This window comes from Hippoglossus hippoglossus, chromosome 14 (genome assembly GCF_009819705.1).
Source record: "Hippoglossus hippoglossus isolate fHipHip1 chromosome 14, fHipHip1.pri, whole genome shotgun sequence".
Taxonomy (NCBI): Eukaryota; Metazoa; Chordata; class Actinopteri; order Pleuronectiformes; family Pleuronectidae; genus Hippoglossus; species Hippoglossus hippoglossus.
In genome coordinates, this window is record NC_047164.1 from 5,689,639 (window position 1) to 5,711,252 (window position 21,614).

A 21,614-nucleotide genomic window follows, 5' to 3' on the forward strand; every position below is an offset into this window, starting at 1 on the left:
AGAGGTAATGATGAAATCAAACACAAAGACACAGACACATTTTGGTGGGTCACCGCATCAAGAGGCAGTTAAAACATTCATAATGTTTTTACGGGCCCCCTGACCTGATGTGATGTCACTGGATCTTAGTGTTGCTCCACCTGCTAAATCCCACTTAAACCTCTGACCACGTGAAATCACGCCCTTTGTGTCGAGAAGAAAGACGTAAAAAAACCTTTTTGTTTGAAATGTAACTGACCCCAAGCAAGCCCTATCATGTGGCCCTGAAAGAAAGGATATGTGTGTGTGTGTGTGTGTGTGTGTGTGTGTGTGTGTGTGTGTGTGTGTGTGTGTGTGTGAGCCCCACCCAGAACCTTTCCGTCCTCATAAAGGAACCACTCATTCTGCTGAGACGTTGATGTTGAAAGAAGACTTTTCAAGCCCGACTGCCTGAAGAATAAACAAAACTGCTCACTCACGCTTAAACCAATAATGGCTACAATAGATTTATATAACCTCTCAGTGAAATCCACATGCTTACATAGCATCATGCAGGTTTTCACTGACAACTTACTGAATGCCAACATTTTCATATTTGTTGCCCTGAAGTCAGAGAGTGACAGTTTCTGAGTAACAGGTAGGAAGCAAAAGGCCGTTAAACATGCATTATTACTTTAATACGTCTGTTATGTTTATATGTCTGCTCCCCAGACATTCACTACTCACATTTATTGAAACATGTGGAGATAATTTCCTGTAAAACCGCTGTAAACGTCTGTTCTATACATACAGACACAAACTGTTCTCACCTCTAGTGGAAATTAGAATATATATAAATACATATATACTGTATGGTTCTATGTAGCTGTTGTTGGACTGTTCACCTGTGGCAGTCAGCCTAATGAATCTGCTATCCTGCTCCTCCCCCTACTGTACATTTATGGGATTTCAGCCTACTGACATATACACATTATACGGCCTCTGCTATGGGCTGACGTTCAAAATTGTAACCAGTTGTTTTCATCTTCTTTTAAAATGTATCTTCAAAGTTTAATGATAATAATAATTTCCTTTTGACCTTGAGCAATAAACACAAATGGACACTTAAGTATCAACAACAACCATCAGTCACTACAGGCTCCTTCTCTATTGTTTTACTACCTATTGCTTTGTTTATTTTGTTTATGCATCATTTATTTCATTCATTACTCTCCTTCAGATCAACTATGAAGTGTAACATTGTGTTCCATAGGATCCTGTTAAACCTGACAGCCTGTCTATGTACAGTATTGATCAGTACAACTTGCAGAGGTTACTGTTGTTATTTTTACACTTCAGGGTGAATTGAGATGCAGAATTTGAACTTTATTCAATCATCATCTTATTTTTGCCAAAGTTGTTGCAATCCAGTTGATTTGTTTTGCATTTGATCAGATTTCTTTGATTCGGAGTCAGCCGTTCAGTTAGCCTCTTATTATTATTATATTAATCATGATTCATACTCTGACTGCCAAGTTATGATTTTCAATGAATCACTTTTGACAGTCTGTTTAGCAGTGAGTTGAAAATACACTGAACAAAGAGAGCTTCCAAAACTCTCTTCACAATCCGGCCTTCTGATGCAGAGCCCATTACTACAACTGATTCTCAAGTGTTAAATGCTTTTATATTTTTACTTAATTGTTTGTTTGAACACAAAGAACAGCTGCAACATTTTAAACTTGAATTTGTGAGATTCAAGTTGTAAAATGATTGTTGTACAGTGTTTTCTCTGGTCAAATTATAAGTCATCCACAATAGAGTTGCATATTGTGAAATATTTTTGACTCTATTCTGCTTATCCTTTAAAGTTGCAGTGTGTAGAATTTAGTGACATAGTTGTATGTTGCAGCTGAATACCCCTCACCTCATCCTCCCCTTCCAAACATGAAAACTCAAAGGGTGTTTACTTTGTCCAGTTTGGGCTACTACAAGAAACATGGCGGCCTCCATAGAGAGGACCCACTCCTGATATAGATATAAAGTATTTCAATATAAACGGCCCATTCTAGGATAAATAAACCAACAATTGGTATAATTTAGATGAAACAAACTCGTGAAAACATCACGAGGATTATTTTATATAAGATTTCTGTCAATAGATGCCTTTCACCTAAATCGTACACACTGAACCTTTAAGACTCTAATCGTCTTTAGTATTTAAATTGACTTACTCTTTTCCATCAATATTTTTCCAACAGCTACATTTTTAAATACTGTATACCATACAAGTATAAGTACAGTTCATATATATTCAACTCGTTCAAATTCGAGGATATCAGAAAACATGGTGTAGATGATGATGTAGCTAATCTGAATGTCTTGGGTGACACAACAGGAGCAGTATCGAGGCATTTAAAAAAAAAATTACGTTTATTTTTATATGTTTGAAGTATTGGTCACCATTTACTTCAATTGTATTGGATTTGCCTGAAACTCCCAAAGTGTTCTGTGGACTCAAACACTTCACCCACCACAGTGGTGAGTAGATAATGAGTGAAGTTTCATTTCTCAGTGAACTATCCCTTTAATATAATTCATATATATATTCAGATTAAAATGTCTTTTGTGGATTTGCTCGTTCTTTAACATTAAACTTCTGTCTCGTGAGGAAACTTGTCTCCATCGAGACCCCGTTGTGAGGTGGCCCCGCCCACCGCCGCTCAAACCGGAAGTTTAGCTGTTGTTGTCACACTGGAAGAAAATGGCTGCCGCTCCGACTTTTTTTCAATGAAGACGCCGATATTTCAATTTCATTTGGTTTCCTCGCACCGGAGCTACAGCCCGCCGCTATGCAACCTCGAAGGCAAGTGCACCCCGATCGCCGACACCCGCGTGGGCCCGCGCCTCCGACGGGCGGAAACACCGCTAGCGTAGCGGGTAACTCGCAGCTCACCCACTGGGAACGGGGCTAGCGTGCTAGCGTTAGCCGCGCTAGCCTCAACGGCCGCTCAGCCTCCCGCACGGCTGCGCTCTCGGTCCCCTCGCTGAAGCGTCGCCGCCCGGGTTCATCCGCCCGGACACGCATCGCGCCGGTGTTTGTTTCCCCCCCCCAAAGTCTTCCGAGAGGATGAAATAGTTCCGCTCGCCAGTTTTAGCTGCAGCTGCTCGCGTGTGGCATCTTCCAGTCGAGTGGCAGCGGAGCCTCAATTTGGCATCAGAGCTGAGTTCACAACCTGCCAGTCAACCCGAGGGATCTGTGTCTGTACTGATCTGTCATCTCTGTGTCTGTGTGTGTGCAGGGTGTGAATGGTCACTATAGGAAGGTGACAGCGTGGGGCAGAAAGGACAGCATCGTCTACCGTCCCTCGCCTTGCAGCTGGCGGTGGACCACAATGGTGAGCTTCATCTCCCTCTGGTCCTCCACACATCCCTCCTCAGGGATGTTGTGTAGCGGATGGAATATATTCCACCGCTGGTATAAGTTTGCATCTACCTTGTTCGAGAGTTCACATTGTGAAAAAAGCTGTTTCTTTCCTCCCCCTTAGCAACAAGTTTTGGAATATGCATTGGATCGAGCCGAGGTAAAAGCCATTATTTCATGTTCTTCTTTGCAGGAAGAGGAAACCGCTTGTACTCTGGTATTAACATCCTTTCTGAGTGATCTGATCACAAGGGGTCAGTACTTAGTGCAGGTCTGAATGTGTCTTGAGATCCGATCACTCACACCACAGCGGGGACGGCTGTGGCCAGGAGGTCGGTGGTAAGATCCCAGTCTCTGCCATTCCATGTGTGAAAGTGTCCTCGGCCGAGATACTGAGCCCCAAATTGCCCCTGATGGCTGTGCAGGCAGTGTGTGAGTGATGTGTGGTAGAGAAAGTGCTGCACATAGATGCACTTTATGAATGTGTGAATGGCAAAACTGTACCGTAAATCCCTTTTTAAATGGGCATCAAGACTAGATGACCACTATTCAAATACAGATTGGGTAAAAACAACAAAATGTTTACTTTACAGACAGAAAATTACACACTTTTTTATTTGCATATAGCTAGGGGGGGGGGGGGTTGAGATCCGATCACAAGTGGTCACGGACACTACTGTCAGGTCGGAACACACGTACTCAGCGCGCTCCAGTTGTGATCAAATCTCTCAGGACGGCAGTTAATACCAGGTCTGAACGGGGCCTCTGTGCACCATCTGAATGCACTGACAATGTTGCTCACACTCTCTCTGTCCCATCATCCATTAACGCAGTGTGTTGTCCATTATTTAGTACATTGTTGAAAGTGCTCGACAGCGGCCAGCCAAAAGAAGACTTTCATCCGGCGGGAGGAAGAGTTTGTATCAGAAGCTCTATGAGCTGTACATAGAGGAATGTGAGAAAGAGCCAGAGTTAAAGGTTTGTATTACTTCACACTCAGTTATTACCAGATAAAACCAGTTTATTCCAATCTGCAGGGAATGAGTGGACATTATTACTTTTAGAGACATTAAGCTGTGCATGAATTACTACTAATGCAAGAGAAGCAATGTGTTTCATATTGGGGTTGTAATTAGTTGTGAAACTGCATTTTTAAAAGTATGTCCTTTCCCAATTTAAAGTGAAGTTTCAAAGTTTTAAGTCAAACCCTTGTTTTGTTTAGTTTTAATGAATCATAATATGCAACTAAAATGACCTATATGTCGTCAGATTGATTGATACATTGTGGATGTAATCAACCAACATTTCGTCCAAATAATAATTTGTTGATTCTTTACATCAGCAGCAAGAATATATGTATGTATATTTATATATGTGTGTGTAAAGTAACAAATACCTGTCATATCTTTAACTTTATAAAAAGTGGCAGCGCTTCACTGTTACGTTTTCTTTTAGAAAAGAATAGTAAATCTGTGTTGAAGAGCTTCAATTCAAAACACATGTGAATGGAAAGCAACAACACAAGTTCACATGAACTGAGATTTTGTCCCTTATGTGCATTTTGTTTTATTTGTTGTCTTTCTGAAGAATTTGAGGAGAAATGTCAATCTACTGGAGAAGCTGGTGTCCCAGGAGTCTGTGTCGTGTCTGGTGGTCAACCTGTACCCTGGGAATGACGGCTATTCTTTAATGCTCAGGGGCAAAAATGGATCTGGTAAGAGAAACCGCTTCAGCAATTACCCAAGTCCATCCAGTTGTTTTTTGAATGTTTATGACAATGGCATCATCTGCATTTTTTTCACTTCTGTCTTCTTTTATAGATTCTGAAACAATCCGTCTGCCATATGAAGAGGGAGAACTGCTGGAGTACTTAGATGCTGAGGAGTTGCCTCCTATTCTGGTGGACCTATTGGAGAAATCCCAGGTTTGTATGCATGTGTGTATATGCATCCATCATGTTGTAGATAAATTATTTTAATTTAGATATAATGAAGTACTCTAAAGTATATATTACTAAATGGAGAGCAAGGCTGTGCAGGGTTTAAGTTTTTGATATCTGGGATAGCTTTTTATCTGGTGGTTGACCTCCATCATTTGCTTTGTATTTCAGGTCAACTTCTTCCACTGTGGCTGTGTAATAGTAGAGGTGAGAGACTACAGGCAGTCTGGAAATACCAAAATGCCGACTTACCAGAGCAGACACATCCTGCTGCGGCCAACCATGCAGGTAATCTATCAGAATACGTAAAAGAAAAAAAACTCTCTCAAACTGTAAAACAAATAAACTAAGACACTCGTTATATCTGTGTTTTTGCCCTACAGACTCTGACCTGTGATGTCCATGCCATGACTAGTGACCACCACAAGTGGACACAGGTAAATCATCATGGTTTCTATCTCAGAGAGACACACAAACCACTAACTTCTGCCTCATCTGACACTTCATTATCTTGATTCGCCTCCTCTCTGTCTACACCCACAATCTCAGTCAACACCGCCCCAAATATTTTGTTGTTTTTATTCATATACATTTAACAAAGATACTGCAATTTTCAGCATATATTGATTGTTGAAAGTGTTAAATTTGTTTTCCAGCCAAATTCTACATCTACAGTTTGTTTACTTGATCATAATCGTAGGCAGTTCTTTCTTGTGTGTCTTTAGCATTAGCACATGGCACAGGGGTTTTCTGTAGCGTCTGTTTTTCTTCGTTGCAGGACGACAAATTGCAGCTGGAGAGTCAGTTGATTTTGGCCACAGCTGAGCCTCTGTGTCTGGACCCTTCCATTTCTGTCACCTGCACAGCCAACCGCCTGCTATACAACAAACAGAAAATGAACACTCGCTCCATGAAACGGTACAGAGGACACTCACCGGGGTTAGAGTCAGTCCACTTAGAACGCCAGGGGGGAAGAAATGCACATTTACCGATATTTTTCTTGTGAAAATGAAAAAGTATTACTTCTTGTGTTTGTCTGCATTGTAGGTGTTTCAAGAGACACTCTCGAGCTGCTCTGAACAGGCAGCAGGAGCTGTCCCACCTGCCCATACCACCACAGCTACGACTCTACGACTACCTACAGAGGAGGAAGGAGAGGAAACCGGCTCCAGTCATAGACCTGAAGATCTCAAAGATCGGAAATGTAGGAAGTCAAAATACATCCAATAGGACAACCATAGCTACACTGTGTACATACTCAGATATGATGAAGTTCACAGAGGCATTTTCCTTTTTGATAGACCTTCTCTCACATGATAAACATTGTATCCACCTGTTTGTCTGTCTCAACACTAACAGATATAAATGAAACTTGAGCTTCAGCCGTGTTCCATTGTGCTCTCTGACTTGTTTTTGCTCTGCTGCTCTTCTACCATCTTTACTGTCATCCCTTGCAGTGTGTCGACATGTGGAAGCAGAGCAACTGCCAACTAACTGTACCGAAGGAAATTGATGTGAGTAGCTCAGCGTTTCCTCTGTAACACGTGTAAACATTTGAGCACACACCACTTAAAACCCACTGATCTCACTGTCCTGAGTAATGCAGGCTGTACCAAACCAGATGGATTTGTTTGTGTGTTGCTTTAGGTGGAAAAGTACGCTGTGGTTGAGAAATCCCTGCAGCTGGAGGATTCTCAGCCCACTACTGTGATCTGGCCTGCTGAGGTAAGTGTGGCAGCAGCATTAACAGGCTCTGAGGGTATAGATCAATGTTTGTTGCTGTCAGAAATAAGCGGTGGGTGGTGTGTAAAGTGTAATGCTCCATAGGAAACTAGAATGGCACTTAGTAGAACACAAACCTCCGCCAAGGCCCAACAGTCCCCTTAAATTCTTTCAGGCCGAACCAAACTGCACACACTCATAGATGTTAGTCCCATAAACATGCCTGACGCTCTTTCCCGCAACGTTAAAGAAAGTGAAATTTCTACTCCCTCGTCTGGACCATACAATTTAATGGGTTCTTTCTTGGCCCATGTCCCATCCCTCTACCAAGTTTACTGTAAAGCAGTTCAGTATTTTTTGGAATTGTCTTTTTTCCTTTTTTCTGCCATTTCTCGCCTCGTTTTAAAACCATTTTTCTTCATATTTGTCTTTGACTCAGTTTTCTTTGTGCTCTGTGTTTACACAGGAAGTTATAGATGACTACACTTTCGAGTGTGAGGTGGGGGGCCAAGCACAGAGGACCAAGGTGTCAATCTTCCAGGCGATGGGAGATCCACTAGTTTACGGGAAAATCTACTGTGCTAAAGAACCAAAAGCCGAGGAGGACAGCACAGACCTGAAGCTCATACATCCCCCGTAAGGACCGTCTCTTAGACTAATTCAGTGTACGTGACTGAATTTGAAATGCCACTCTGATTCTTCATCTCTTTTGTCTCGTTCACAGATTCCTCATAGGCTCGAAGATCGATGCAGACCGGTGAGTCACCGTGTTTTCTTTTGTTGAGAAGCTAATCCTGTCAAATACATCATTTTCACGGATATGCTATTTGAGAGCTTGGCTTAAATTCTGTGTTATATCTGCTTGATAGGTTTCTTACTCAGTACAAAGGAGTGTATGAGAAAGATGTGAAGTGTCAGGTCAAGATGTCCCATAACTCAGGCAGCGTGGGACAGGGGCCTCCCTCCCCCAGCAAAGATGAGGTAAGAGCATCTTTGCTTGGATATAGGAAAAGTTTGAGGTGGCTCCAAGTTTATGAAACTAACTCAAAGTATTTTGTAAATGTTGAAAACAACCGACATCTCAGCTGTGTTGCAAGATTAACCATGCTGCAGTCGGCACTTGTGAGAAAATGATTTATGTGATGAGCTGGTTTCAGGACATTTGTGTTCTCACATACATTCCCTCTGGATAATTTATCTGGAGGAGTTCAGTGCATGTCTGGAAGCAGCTATGCTTTCCGTGATGCACTGGGGTTAAGAAACGTTTTGTTTGAATGTCATCTGCAGGGTGATGGTATTTCTCCACTAGTCCAGACGTCTGTTTTGGGAAAAGGGGTAAAGCACAGACCCCCTCCCATCAAACTGCCTTCAGGATCAGGCAGCAGCTCCTCAGGTACATCTCGATGAAACTCAAATATTTTATGATCCTACATTATTCCTCTGGTAGAAAACAGATACAGACCAAAGGGCAAGGGGATCTTTTTACAAATATTTTGAGATTGAAAGATTTGCATCCTTTGTCATGGCGTTGAAAGGTGATCTGGAAATTGTAGAACACGAGAAAGCAAAGTAGACAAGATCTGTTTTTATACTTTCTGTCCATGAGAATGGTGTATTTATGTCAGCTCTTCTTTTTCCCCTCAGGTAATCCATACAGTTCACAAACCACCAGTGGTCTGCTCAAGTGTCCTACTCCCCCTCCAGCCAAAAGCCAGTCTCTGAACAGGAAGCACTCTATGGAGCTGAGCCTGCTGTCGCCTGCTTCCCTCTCGCCCATGGGCTCCACACAGAGTGAGTAAAGCCGAGTCTGACAAACTGTTTGGCTGCTTTCGGTCAACGGGCACAACTACAGTTCTGAGTTGCAATATCTCCCATTAGCTCCCAAGTTTTCCTGGAAATTTGTTTTTTAAGAACTTATAAAAGTGTTCTCGGTAAAGATCCTGGTCTTAATAAATGTGGAAGCATAAAACTACTGGGACGAAACTGGAACTTTACAAACACAGAAAAAATTACATCACCACAAACACTTTTCTCTGTATTTTATGATATTATGTATTGTGGCTAAAGCCAGCTGGCATCAGATTGTCAGAAAAAAAGAGTGAGGTTTTGACATGTGTAGAGTCTGATCATTTAAACTGAACTCTTCAGCTGTTGTTCAGGAAGTTTCTCCAAGTTTCTGTAGATGAATGAAGTACTGAACTGTTTTTTCATAGCTCTTGAACTGTAGCTTTCACCTGCTAACGTACCCCTCTCTGTCTTCTTGATTCTTGTCTGTTTTGATGCACTTTCTCCTCTGTAAGGATCGGGAACCCCAAAGCCATCCACCCCCACGCCCACCAACACGCCATGCTCCACCCCGCATCCCACCGACTCCCTCACTGCTCCTCTCTCGGTGACGCCCACCCCCTCAGACCCTCCCCTGGTTCAGAGCCAGTCGCAGCCGGCCCTGCTCGCCCCTTTCACGCAGCAGCAGCTGGCTCTAAGCCAGCCGCTGCCCGTCATGACCATTCCCCTGCCCACCATGGGTACGTCCATCACTACAGGAACCACCCCGTCGCAGGTCATGGCCAACCCCACAGGGCTGAATTTCATCAACGTGGTCAGCTCTGTCTGGTAAGAGAATAAAAATCTCTGATGCCATATTGTCACTTGTTAGTCACTTTTCATGACCCTCCACTACTTTCTCTGTAGCAGTCCTCAGAACCTGATGAGCGGCTCCAACCCCATGCTGGGTCCAGGCCTTAACCTGAGTGGAATCCTGCCACCTGGAGGCCTGATGCCCACCATGCAGTCCGCAGCACAGAGTGGTAAAAGATTTCAATGTCACATTCCATAATGTGTACTAAAATCATATGTGAGGAATCTGTGTCCCTGTGACCTGCAGAGAGTAATGAAGAGATTAAGAGTTTGTTTGTGATCGGTTTTGCAGGGAGTCACTTTGGCCTGAACAGCAGCACCGGGTTGAGACCACTGAACCTCCTGCAGGTATGACTCTGTACCAGTTGCTCTGTGACACTCTCTTCTGCCTGAGCATATGTCTGACACCTTGAATAGTGTCGAGCTGCGTGTGAATCAGCTGCACGGCTTAATTTCCTCACTTGTCTTTTCCCTGCAGCTCACAGTGTAGTGAAAACTGTTTAATGTAGTTATTCCAAAGCCACAAGGGTGTGTTTCTTTTAGTGTACGGTGCCCTGAATGAAATAGAACCACTCACCCTGACAGCATTAAGGCGCGGATATGCCTGACGGATTGATTGCACACGCCAACGGGGACGTCAACATGAGACCTTTCCCTTTCTTACTCAGGCTTGAGGCGCGGTGACTCTGTGCAGTCTTCTTCTAAAAGAAGGTTGTCGCCGCTTATAAAAAATACAACCACTCCACTACACAACAGTTTCAGCTGGCGTGGAGAATTCCCAAATTCGATTTCTGCAGAATCCCTCGTTTTTCCCATTAGGGGACATTTGGGAATATTTGTGCGCACCCATTAAGGAGTGGTGACAGAGACGTCTGTAGAGATGCCAAGTTGGAGTTGGGAGGCTCACGAACAGCCAGCCACAACGATGTCATTTCTGGTGCTTTCCACCATATGCAAGGACGGGGCTGGGGGACATGAACCAAGATTTAGAGTTACCCTCCACCTCCTGAGATGCAGAGTCTCTTGGCCAAAGAGGAACTAAGCAGGAGAAGAATAGAGATAATCTGAAGACACAGTTTGCTTCAAGAGCTTTGCCTTGAAATATCCCCTTTTATATCCTTTATAGCTTTGATATTGTGGTAGCAGTGATTGTGTAGTTACCCTGTGTTGTTTGATTGGTTTTTTAACTCTCCCCTTTCCCCCCCTGCTCTTTTCCCCTTTTGCTCACATGTGCATCATTCCTTGCCCTCTCTCCATGTCCAACCCTTCCTTTATCGTCATTGTCCTGTCATTCCCCTACTTTTTGTTTGTTTCTGTGTGCGTTTGCGTGTGTTTTTTTTTTAACGTTCCCAGATCCCCACTGGTCCTCTCATCTTCAACTCTCTGCAGCAGCAGCAGCTCTCTCAGTTCTCCCCACAGCAGAGTCAGTCGGCGACCTCCAGTCCTCAACAGCAGGGCGAGACGGTAAGACGCACGGTCACGTTTGCTTACAGGAATATGCAGTTAACAGGGAAGTGAGGAATGAGCCAGTAACCTCTCTGGGCTGTGTTGGGCTGGCTTGTCATACTGAAGCCGGAACTCAAAAGGAAAACTCCTCCGAAGAAAAGGTGGGGCAGCGATCTTTGGTCCAACATGATAACGACCAAAGCTTATTAACAAATATGGCTTTAGAAAAGGAGTTTGAAACTTCCTGGGGGCGACCCAGCGTTGAGTCACAGTGGAAAGTCTATGGACTCACTGACTTCATGACACATGTGGAGAGAAGCTCATACAAGAGCAGGTTTAAATAAATCTGCCTCAAAGAATAAAGGGAGAAAAGCCCAGAATCTCAACAGTGCCAAGCTAATACTGACATATTCCATCAGGCACTGTAGGAGAAGCTGTAACCACATAATGACTGAATCCTCACGGTTCTGGACTCACGGACGAGAGCTAGTAAAATAAATATCATCTTTTGCCTTTTAAAACTTCACTGAGTTGTGCTGCCTCGGTTTCTCTCTCCGCAGGGCGACCAGGGGTCAGATCAAAGTTTAGGAAACCAGCAAACGGCCGTCATCAACCTGGGAGTCGGAGGCTTTATGTCTCCACAGGCAGCAGGTATGAACCACCACCCCCCAGTCCACACACACACAGACACACGCACACACACACACACACACACTTTTGTCTCTGTTCAGTCCTTTAACCAAAACAAGTTGACATCATGCCACTAACTGGTACTACTATACTACTACTAATGTATTCATTATTGTAATCACTGTACATTACGAGTCAACATGATGAATTGTTCCTCTTTGCGGAGCATGTAACAACTGACAGGAGAGACTCAACTTCCCCTTCTTCTCTGCTACATTTCCTCTTTTGTTTCTCTGTTGTTGTTTTTTTTTTTGCCCCCCCCCACCCTTATGTCTTTCCCTTTTTGCACTGTTCCTGTTCTCCTTCTCCACCTTCCTTGCTCACTCTCACCTTTCCGGGCTTAACCAATTCATGCTATTTAAAAACCTCCATGGTCAATTACCTGTGCTTTTGGCCTCCCTCCCTCCTTCTGTCCTCTCTGTCTTCCATTTCTCCTCTTTCCTTGTGTGTGTGGTAACGCATCACTGAAAACACACTTGCCTCCCTCTTATCTTCGTCAATGCCCCACCCCCCCCCCCCCTCCCCTCTTTTTGCCTCTATGTGCATTTTCTCTCTTCATACTTGGTTCCATTCCTTTTGCATCTGTCACGTCCTTCCCTCTGGGGCTCCCTCCCCCTCCTCCTCCTCCTCCTCCTCCCCCTTAGTGCTGTCCCAGTTGGGCTGTGGGCTGGACGGGTCTCGGCCCCCGCTGCCTTCTCCAAGGTTTCAGCAGCAGCACCAGCCACAGATCCAAGTAATACAGCAACTTTAACATCTGTATACACATATATACATTTTTCTGAAGGAGACAAACACTGAGACTACATTATCAGCCAACTGTCCAGGCCCTCGTGTAGCCGGCTGAACTAGTTCCCTGATGTAAGGGCAAATCAATTTATTAAAGTCTAAATCGAGGATTACTTGACAAGAGCTTCATATTTTCCTCAAACCTTTGGTAATATTTAAATATGTTTTTAAACACATGTTGCAAACAATGCAGTTCTGTGTTTTACAGAATAAAAATACATTTGAGGCTGAATTTTCAGAACATTTGAAAAATGATTCAATGTTCGAAACGATTGATCATATATGAGATAATCAATTATCCATCTAAAACAAATGAAAACGCATCAAAATTCATAATAATAAAGGCCTTTGCACAATAGATGCTTTTTTTAAATTTGTGCGTTCTTAATATTTTTCGAACCCAAGAGATTGAATTTCACTGAGCTATATTATTACAATTTTTTCGGACCCAGGTTGATTTTTCTTGATTTATTTTTTTTTCTTTTTATATTGTGAAAGGATCTGTTTCCTTATACCTTATTTTTTTTTATTATTTATTTGCTACGCGCTTAATGTGAGTAGTCATTTGCTTTGAAATGCGAATTATTCCCTATTTCGTGCTGTTTATCTGCGTCGTTGATGATGTGCAAAGGCCTTAACTCAGAATATATCCCTCAATCATTTAAGTTTACTTCTAGTTTCACCCCGGGTCTGATTTTCATCCAAATCCTCCATCACCACTTTCTTTGTTGAATTATTGTTTTTAATTTCTTTGATGTAGATCCATCACATTCACTCCATCTTGTGTTGTATGTTTGTTTGATATGTTGTTTGACAAAGATCACAGCCGTCCCAGTGCTCCCAGCAGCCAACTCTCTCTCTCACACACACACAAACACACACACATACACCAGAGCTTGTGGCACTTCCCGGTGGCAGCGACTAACAGCGTGTGGAAGTGGGAGGCATGTTCTTACAAAGCACTTAGCAACACGTGAAATAGCGTTATCGGGTTCATACTGTTGAAATGTTGCTGACTGCATTAAGACAGATTACAGATGTTAGACTGTTTCACTGAAAGCATGAAGCATAAAGTGTTGAAAGATTCTTTTTTTTTTTTGCCCAGTTGAAGTTGCTGACTTACTCTGAGCAGGAAGCACAGTTGCTGAGCTGCATGTGTGTTGTTGCGAGGATCCCGGCCAATAATCTGTGTCTCCAGAAGAGAACGCCACTGGTGCTGCTTGACTGTATCCTGCCTCCCCCCCCCACCCCCCGACCTGTATCTCTTCCTTCTCCTCACCTCCATCTGCAACAACCCATTAACCACTTCTTCTATGTTTTTCTACTCCTGTCTGTCATACCAGGCTTCAGTTCAGCTTCACTAACCCATGCTACTCATTATATATATATATATACATATATGTCTATGACACCGAGCATTGTGCTGGTAATCTGTTCCAGTTTCAGGCTACATCCACATTACTACATTTTCCTTTAAAAACGCATAAACTCTTCAACAGAAACATCCGCGCCACTCCCGAGTTGTAGAGCTGCTAAAATGAAGACGTTTGGAAACGCTACTCGCTCCATTTGAGTTTGAAGAGAAAGAAGCGGAGCAGAAACTGAGATGTTTGTTGACGTAGACACTCGCATCCGCTCACTGATTGGAGATTTCCGGTCACAACGTAGCCTTCGCTGATTCGTCAGGCTCCTATCACATGACCCTCGGCTACCAGTGTAGAACGCAACATGGATAATCAGTTACGAGCTTTGCTGACTCCTGTTGTCTAAACTAACTAAATTCTGAGTTTTACTCTTTACATGCCAAAGAGACAAGCTAATATTCAAGCAATCTCTGAGTGGTCATGTTATATGCGTTTTTAGTTGTTAGTATGAAGAGATATTAAACTGATTTGGAGCCAAAACTCTTGTGTGGGCACAGATTGATTTAGTGTGAAACGTTTTTTTCATACGACAATGTAGTGATATGGATGTGCCTCGTTGAGGGAGTCTGCTCAACACTGGTGTTTCTCTAACGGTGCTGCAGAGGCTCACACGTACCTTAGACCCACAGACCAAAACGTGCACTATGTTGTTTGTAGTAACGCACTGAAACTGCCACTGACGTCTTTTGTTTTTCCATCTTTCTCTCTGCATGGGACAGTTGCAATTCTTGCAGCACCAAATGCAGCAGCAGCAAATGGCTATGGGAGCAGCGGCTCCTCAGGGGGGAGTGCCACGGCAACATACCGCCAGCCAGCCAAGAAGTAAGAGGAAGAGGAGCACGCCACAGCCCCTCCCTAAGTCATGACAGACTCAAAATCACACTAACGAAACACAAGAACATGAATGATCCATACTGTGCTCTTTGTCTGTCTCACTGTGGAGGCTGCAGACAAAAAAAAGACTTTTTTTTGCCATTTGTTTGTCTTTTTCTAGCTGACAAATTCCTATGTAATGGTTGTCAGAGGTTTTGGAAAACCCAAACTGTGTCCACTATGAATTATGGGCTTTTTAGAACAGGGAGCCTTACGCTTAAAGAACCGTAGTGATATTTTTTGAGAAGAAAAATGGTTCTGGTAGGAATTGGGCTTCCGCAGTAAAACATTGTCCCTTCAGGAAGACTAATTCTTTTTGTGGCGGCCCTGTGGCCTGAGAGGATCATGAATGCACTGAGGATTCCTCTGGAGCCTTCCTGATCCTCCCACCTCTGATTGGTTGACCCCCCCCCCGGTAGAAACTGCCCTGTAAGCACGGATCCCAACTGAGCTCATCAACACCAAATCCTCCACACAGCCATTACATGTGAAAATGCAAATCTGATCTTGGAGCAGTGCCTGGGGGCAGCTCTCTACCTCTCAGTCTGTTGGAAGTCCTCCTTCTGTAGGCGACCCCGACACAGGGCTCAACCAAGGTCTCAAGATCAACATGCAAGATGATGAACCTGCTTTGGAACAGCACATTTTGAAAAGGCTTTTCTTTTTAAAATTAGATCAGGAGCAATGAGCGTATTCTTACAAGACATCAATTGAGTGTGTGTGTGTGTGTATGTGTGTGTGTGAGATGTTTCCGGACACTATGAAATAATTTTTTAAGCAGTCTTTGTCAGCAGTTTTATTGTTATTAAAAAGAATATATATTGACAGTGGAAAATACAGCTTTTAGATAAAAAAAAGCATCGTCTGAGGCTCTTTATTGTTCTGTCTTCACACTGTGTAGGACTTTGTTGATGAGTTTCTGGATCTCTCTCTGTCGCACTGTTGCTCGGCTGATGCACTCCTGCAGCTTCTCTCCTGACAGGGACGTCCCACCTGAGCCAGAGGGAAAGACGTTTAACAGGGAGGTTCTTTCCTCCTTCAACTTCATACAGGGTTTCTGCAGGGTCTTTAAAACAATCTAAAATTCAATAATTGAAATTTTAGCCCTTAAAAAGTCTGATAAATTAGAATTTGCTGGATTTAACTCCACATACAATTCACAAAAATGGGTTTATGCAAAAGTGTATGAAAGCGGCACAAACAACAAAAACGTCATTACAAATATGCTGATATTTTACTGAAAAACTAAAAGATGAAAAATGAGAAGATCATGCGGCTGCTTCCAAAACTCTGGGAATTTAAACTGCCTTTTACTTCATATACTTTCTATAGAATCCAGCAACAGAGAGAGAAGTGGGATATAATTCAGATTGATTATTCAAAGCAGCTTTTTACATTAAAAAAGCTTAATTAAAATGAGTTTGCTGGTTCACTGACTTGGAATAGAATGTTCCCTCTCCTCCCTGTTCCTGCTCTATGTAAATCAGGTGCAGCGAGTTGAAGAGTAAAGCTGAACTGTAGATCAGTTACAAAGACTTAAAAGTTATTAAAAACCAGAGTTTATCTTGAATATTCAGCAGGAAACTTTTAAAATATGAAGAATTCTAAACAGGATTTGTTACAGCTGCAGAACTTCTGGTTCAGGAAGCTGAGGATTATGGGTAATGTAGACGGTTCAAATCAAAAATTGCTCCGACATGGAGCCGAACAGAATCAATCCCCACATGTGGCTTCAGGGGGCGCTGTTGATCAATAAAAGTTGCACAGCTTTGACTGAAGTGAAGAATCATTTCCACTTAAAGCTCCAACACTCTAATCCTGCATCATCTGCAACATAACCTCTGATATATTCTTGTTTTCATATTGTTTGATTTATCCAGGGATGAACTAGTTTCAATGCAAGATTCGTGCTCGTAAAACAAACTGGCTGGTTGAACATCTTTCACAGCTCCGGGAGTTCCTCATGAGGACAAACACCAGGGAGAAGCCAGTCTCTGACCTGGTTTGTGTAAAGAGCAGAGTCGACCTTCTTCATCCGTCACCACAGCGAGCTGAGCGGTCGCCAGGCTCTCCTCCTCGGCCGTGGGGTCCACGATCAGTATGGAGCTGCACGCAGATCGGACCAGAGTCAGACACACAAACACAGAATGACGTTTTCACCTCGTCTGGAAAAACTGAAAAAAATCTGTCACTTACTCATCAAAGATACAGAAAGAGGTGGAGACTGGATGTTTGTGGATGTGCAGCCCACGTCTCTTCTCTGAATTGACCTCTGGTGCAGACGTCTCTGTGCTGATAGTCACCTCTGGGAGTTGCGCTGTGGGGGAAAAGGAAGCAGTGAAGTCAATTTACAGATGAAAAGCAACTCATAAAAAGAGAGTGATCACTTTTTATAGCACGTACTGTTCTTCAGAGCAGCCAGCAGGGCAACGATACAAGCGTCCAACAAGTTCCCATCGTAGTCGAGACACATCAAGTCACAGTAGAGCACCCAGCAGAGCTGCAACCACAACCAGCACAGTCAGAACCAACCGTCCCAATCTTTACAGCAGCAGCAGTGTACGTGCACTACTTACCTTTCCTCTTTCGATGCACAAGTCCTCCGTTTGGATCACCTCAGAGCTGCCAAACCCAGATGAAAACATGGAGGTTAGTAAAAGCATCGACGGGCGTGAAGAGGGTTAACGCCAGCTGCTTTCAGACATGAACTCCCGAGGATGTCCTGACTCTCTTCTGAGTTTGACTTTTCACATGTGAGCGACGCAGCAAGAGATTCTCCGCTCAGACGCGTTCACAACACAGAAGTATCTGGAGTGGTCAGGTGAGGGTGGAGCAGCAGGCAGAGGCAGGATGTAACGTAGAAATTCAACTGTGGAGATCACGTGTTTTTCCACATCGACATCTTGATCGGTATCTTCTACACGGAAGACACCGCTTTAGAGAGATATTTATATTCCTTTGCAGGTGTTTTTTCTGCTTTTGCGTCCTGCGTGTTAGAAACGTCTTCAACACACCCCTTCGCTCGCGGAGGAGGATCTCCTGCTGTGCTCCCACATGGGCTCACTGACATTATCTGGAGTTTTTACTCGCAGGGTTTGCAGGAGAAACTCTGGATGTCTGGAGATTACCCAGAGTTCAGTGCACGTCTGAAAGCAGCGACTCACTGATGAAAGCTAAGAAATGTCTGTTAAAATCTGCTGCACCTTTCGATTACATCTGCGATGAACTGGCTGGCGGCCTGGGCCTGTTCTCCTGGCGGACCCGGTCGGAAGCGGGACGAGCACAGAGGCGGCAGGTCCACGTTGGGCACTAACGAGGACGGACAGAGAGCTGCAGTCAGTGTTGGGTTGTTTATTAGGATCAGAATGTTCGATACACGAGACACATTTACAGTCACATTAGAAACACAATTAGACTACAACACATTTTCAGTCATTTTTTATGACTTGATTACTTTTTTTTCTTTAGTAATCTGTCCAGAGAGTCAAACTTCTAACGTTTGTTTGTTAGTAAGATTAAGCAAAAACTACCGGACAGATTTCCATGAATCTTAGTGTAAGGATGTGATGTATCTGCATCAGGGGCGGATCCAGGAGTCTTTTCCACACTTTCATAAACAATGCGAGATGTGCAAGACGTTTTTCAACATTTTAAATAATTCATGGATCCTCATGAAAGAAAATAGGAATGTTTAGGAATATTAGTTTAATTAGTATTTTAGGGGAGTTTTGGGTCCGGTCTATATTCACACAGAGCACCTTACTCCTGACACCTTCATACTGTACTTACCAATGTAGCCTTTACCAGGTGCCTCCACTGGAGGATTCGCCAACTCCTGCACAGGATGAAAACATGAGAGTAAACATCTGTTTATCTGATCCAGAATCAGTGAAACGAGCTTCGTGATCATTTACCGCTTTAATCCCACAGATCACTGTCGTGTTTCCGAACTTCACCAGAGCCGAGCCGTCTGCCGTGGATATGGACCCTGAGCAGAGAGGAAATATTACACACACACACACACACACACACACACTATTGTGTCACAGATCTTCCACAGGCATTCATCAAAGACCCTGAAGGAGCAGAAATGAAGACTGACCACTGCCACTTACAGATTTTTTGCCACCTCAACATACACACATAGTTTTACAATAAATTGAAGAAACATTTAACATTTAACATTTAAATTAGGATTCCACTCAGCCTGTATTTCTTTGAACACTCAGTGACCTGAGAGCCATAAACAAAGTAGTGCAATAGTATTTTGCATGTGTGTAAATGTGCACTGATCACTAACGGCTGTTCAACATTGTTAAGAATTCAGACAAATAATAGTAAAATAAATAATCTATACAATGGTTCAAAGACCAAACTTTCTTCTGGTCTTGACGACATCACAAACTAATTTTGGTGAAAAATTTGATCTATTTAAATTTATAGGTTGTTTTTAACTTTAACTCTTATAACCACTCAGAATGATGTTATTTTGTATATTAAGTACAACAAGCTGTTTATATGAATATGGAGCTTAATTCCATCAGCGCTGAGTCTCACCTATGTTCAGTGTCGTGGTTCTGAATTCGGACAACTCTCGTCCATCAGGTCTGCAGTTCTCTTTCTGAAGGGGGAACGTTTGGATGTTATATTGTTGTATTAAAAATAAATACTAATGTGTAGCCCTCGAGTCAGAAGACAGAATGTGTGAGTTTTCAATCACTGACCAGGAAGCTCCTGTGGTACTCCAGAGGCTCAGCAGTCCTGTGTGAACAAAGGAGGACACCGAGCTTAATGGCTGCCACGTCAAAGTTTTTTAAAGTTTTTATCAAATTGTATTACAAATACAAACAGGGATCATTTCTGCTTTTGTTAACCAACAATTCAGTCTCAGTTTGAGTGGAAACAAAGAAGAAACATAATGTACAAATATCATGAAAACACAAAAAGGAAAACAAAACAACAAGTACAAACAGAATTAGGGAATCTATCAGAATATCTTATCTAGTAATGAAAGCAGCTTACGAGCTCTTTAGTGTATGTAAGAGTTTTAACTCATTACCATGACTTAAATTGGGTTTTGAAATATCTACATTTATTTATACAAAACTTCCCTAATAACAGCAAAGTAAATAAAATAAAACCGCTCTACAGAAGGTCATCATCGAACCGACAGATTCACAAAGTTTCTTCCCCATTCAAACTCTAAACCAACAAACAAAACAAACAGTACAACTCTCATGATTTTACTCTGATTTGACACTGTTACTGAACTTTTGAGACTTTTTAGTGATCATAAGCAATATGTATGTGTGTGTTGTGTTTGTGCACCGGATCGAGTGCATTGTCTTTTATTCTGTTGTCGATGACAATAACGGCTTTTTAATTTCTAAGTCTAATTTCTATCTTTATTGATCCCACCTAGAGGAAACTCACACAGCAGCAGACAGTCAGAATGACGAGTTTAAAAAAGGCAATAGAATTTAAATAAATAAATAAAAACACAGAATATGTACATAATATACACCTGTAACTAATATAAATATTGTTGTATAGAAATAGAGGGTGTAAACTGTATTTGTGCATTATGTCTAAGGAGATGTTGAAATGGACAAATCCATATATGAGCATATATAGACTGTACATGAGTATACAATGCTAGTACAACAATAAAAAAGATGTATATTAATATACAGGTCTAAAAAATATAACAGTGTACATTATAATATGAATAGAAAAAGGTATGTGGGTGTATATATAGTGTATAAATATGGGTGAGCTTCACAATAAGAGGTTTAAACGTGGAATAATATGACATAAAATAATATAAGATAAGATAATTGGTAAACGTTAAGTAGAAACTGTAATCGATTGTCTGACGGTATTTAAACCTGTGGACTGAAGTCAACACAGAAACGAATCCATCAGATCCGCATCACGTCTGCGGTTCGCCATCCGGTACGAACAGTCGCGGTCACAGCGCCACCTAGTTTCTGTTTCTATCGCCTAGTTACGAACTGTTCCTCCGTCCGATGTGTGTTAAACACGACGTGAGAGTAAAACTTGCTTTAAAGCGACATATGTGGTGAAACAGCTGAGGTCCGAGGAAACTCACTTGAAACCGGCCGCCATGATGTTTTGGTAAACCACGTGGGTCTGGTTTCCGCATTACGGTGGCCGGGAAGGAGGGAGGCTCATATGCGATAGTCCCACTTTGTCCTTGATGAAAAGATGATTCACTCTTCCACACAAACCCGAGACGCTGAAGGATTCGAACAGTTGGTTTTTTGGTTCTGTTATTTATCTCTGACAAGTGGTTTTATTTGTTGATGTCAGGATTCTTTATTTTCAGTGGATTATTATTATTCTTATTTGACTTTTGTTGAAATACGGTGACTTATTCAGCTATTTCTTGCTTTTTTTTCTTGAAGAAATGTCCTCAAGACGTTGTTCAAATATCAGGCATCTCAACAAAGGGACATGCGGACAAACCAGAACATAACTCCTTTGATCACCGGCTGTCATCAAAACACTGGGAGTTCACTCACTTTATTAGGAACATCATACTCATACCTGACATGTTGTTTGCTTATTTCTTTAAGAAATGTAGCCAGGAAGTTGATTCCTTTCCCCGTTTGTTTCTCTTAATTTCTATTTAAAATGAAGGTCATTTACTTGTAACCGAGAACTTTAACATTGTTTTATCTGAACTTTCAAG

General features: G+C 42.5%; 2 protein-coding genes across 5 annotated transcripts; one reads left to right on the top strand and one right to left on the bottom strand.

The window, feature by feature from the left end:
* Positions 1-2,681: 2,681 nt before the first annotated feature.
* On the top strand, positions 2,682-15,752 carry supt20 (SPT20 homolog, SAGA complex component). Of its 4 annotated transcripts, none has more exons than XR_004616042.1 (24): positions 2,690-2,824; positions 3,261-3,356; positions 3,507-3,542; positions 4,235-4,360; positions 4,970-5,096; positions 5,203-5,306; positions 5,493-5,609; positions 5,705-5,758; positions 6,100-6,239; positions 6,369-6,525; positions 6,779-6,835; positions 6,969-7,046; positions 7,510-7,679; positions 7,768-7,800; positions 7,913-8,024; positions 8,331-8,436; positions 8,688-8,834; positions 9,344-9,656; positions 9,735-9,850; positions 9,973-10,028; positions 11,034-11,144; positions 11,687-11,777; positions 12,461-12,654; positions 12,713-13,034. XR_004616042.1 is itself a non-coding variant. In XM_034606492.1 (24 exons), the coding sequence occupies exons 2-24, from the start codon at positions 3,354-3,356 to the stop codon at positions 14,890-14,892; spliced, it is 2,487 nt and encodes an 828-aa protein (XP_034462383.1). In that variant the 5' UTR covers positions 2,690-2,824; positions 3,261-3,353; the 3' UTR covers positions 14,893-15,752. The 4 variants fall into 4 exon arrangements, 3 of the variants coding, with proteins under 3 accessions (XP_034462384.1, XP_034462383.1, XP_034462382.1); XM_034606492.1 differs by lacking the exon at positions 12,713-13,034 and adding an exon at positions 14,746-15,752 and having other exon boundaries at positions 9,738-9,850; positions 12,461-12,549; XM_034606491.1 differs by lacking the exon at positions 12,713-13,034 and adding an exon at positions 14,746-15,752 and having other exon boundaries at positions 2,691-2,824; positions 12,461-12,549.
* exosc8 (exosome component 8) lies at positions 15,681-21,109 on the bottom strand. Its single transcript, XM_034606496.1, has 11 exons — positions 21,012-21,109; positions 19,624-19,660; positions 19,457-19,520; positions 18,814-18,887; positions 18,689-18,734; positions 18,103-18,208; positions 17,476-17,521; positions 17,303-17,399; positions 17,096-17,216; positions 16,899-17,005; positions 15,681-15,892 (listed from the first exon to the last, which is right to left on the bottom strand). The coding sequence occupies exons 1-11, from the start codon at positions 21,026-21,028 to the stop codon at positions 15,774-15,776; spliced, it is 834 nt and encodes a 277-aa protein (XP_034462387.1). The 5' UTR covers positions 21,029-21,109; the 3' UTR covers positions 15,681-15,773.
* Between the last annotated feature and the right edge of the window lie 505 nt (positions 21,110-21,614).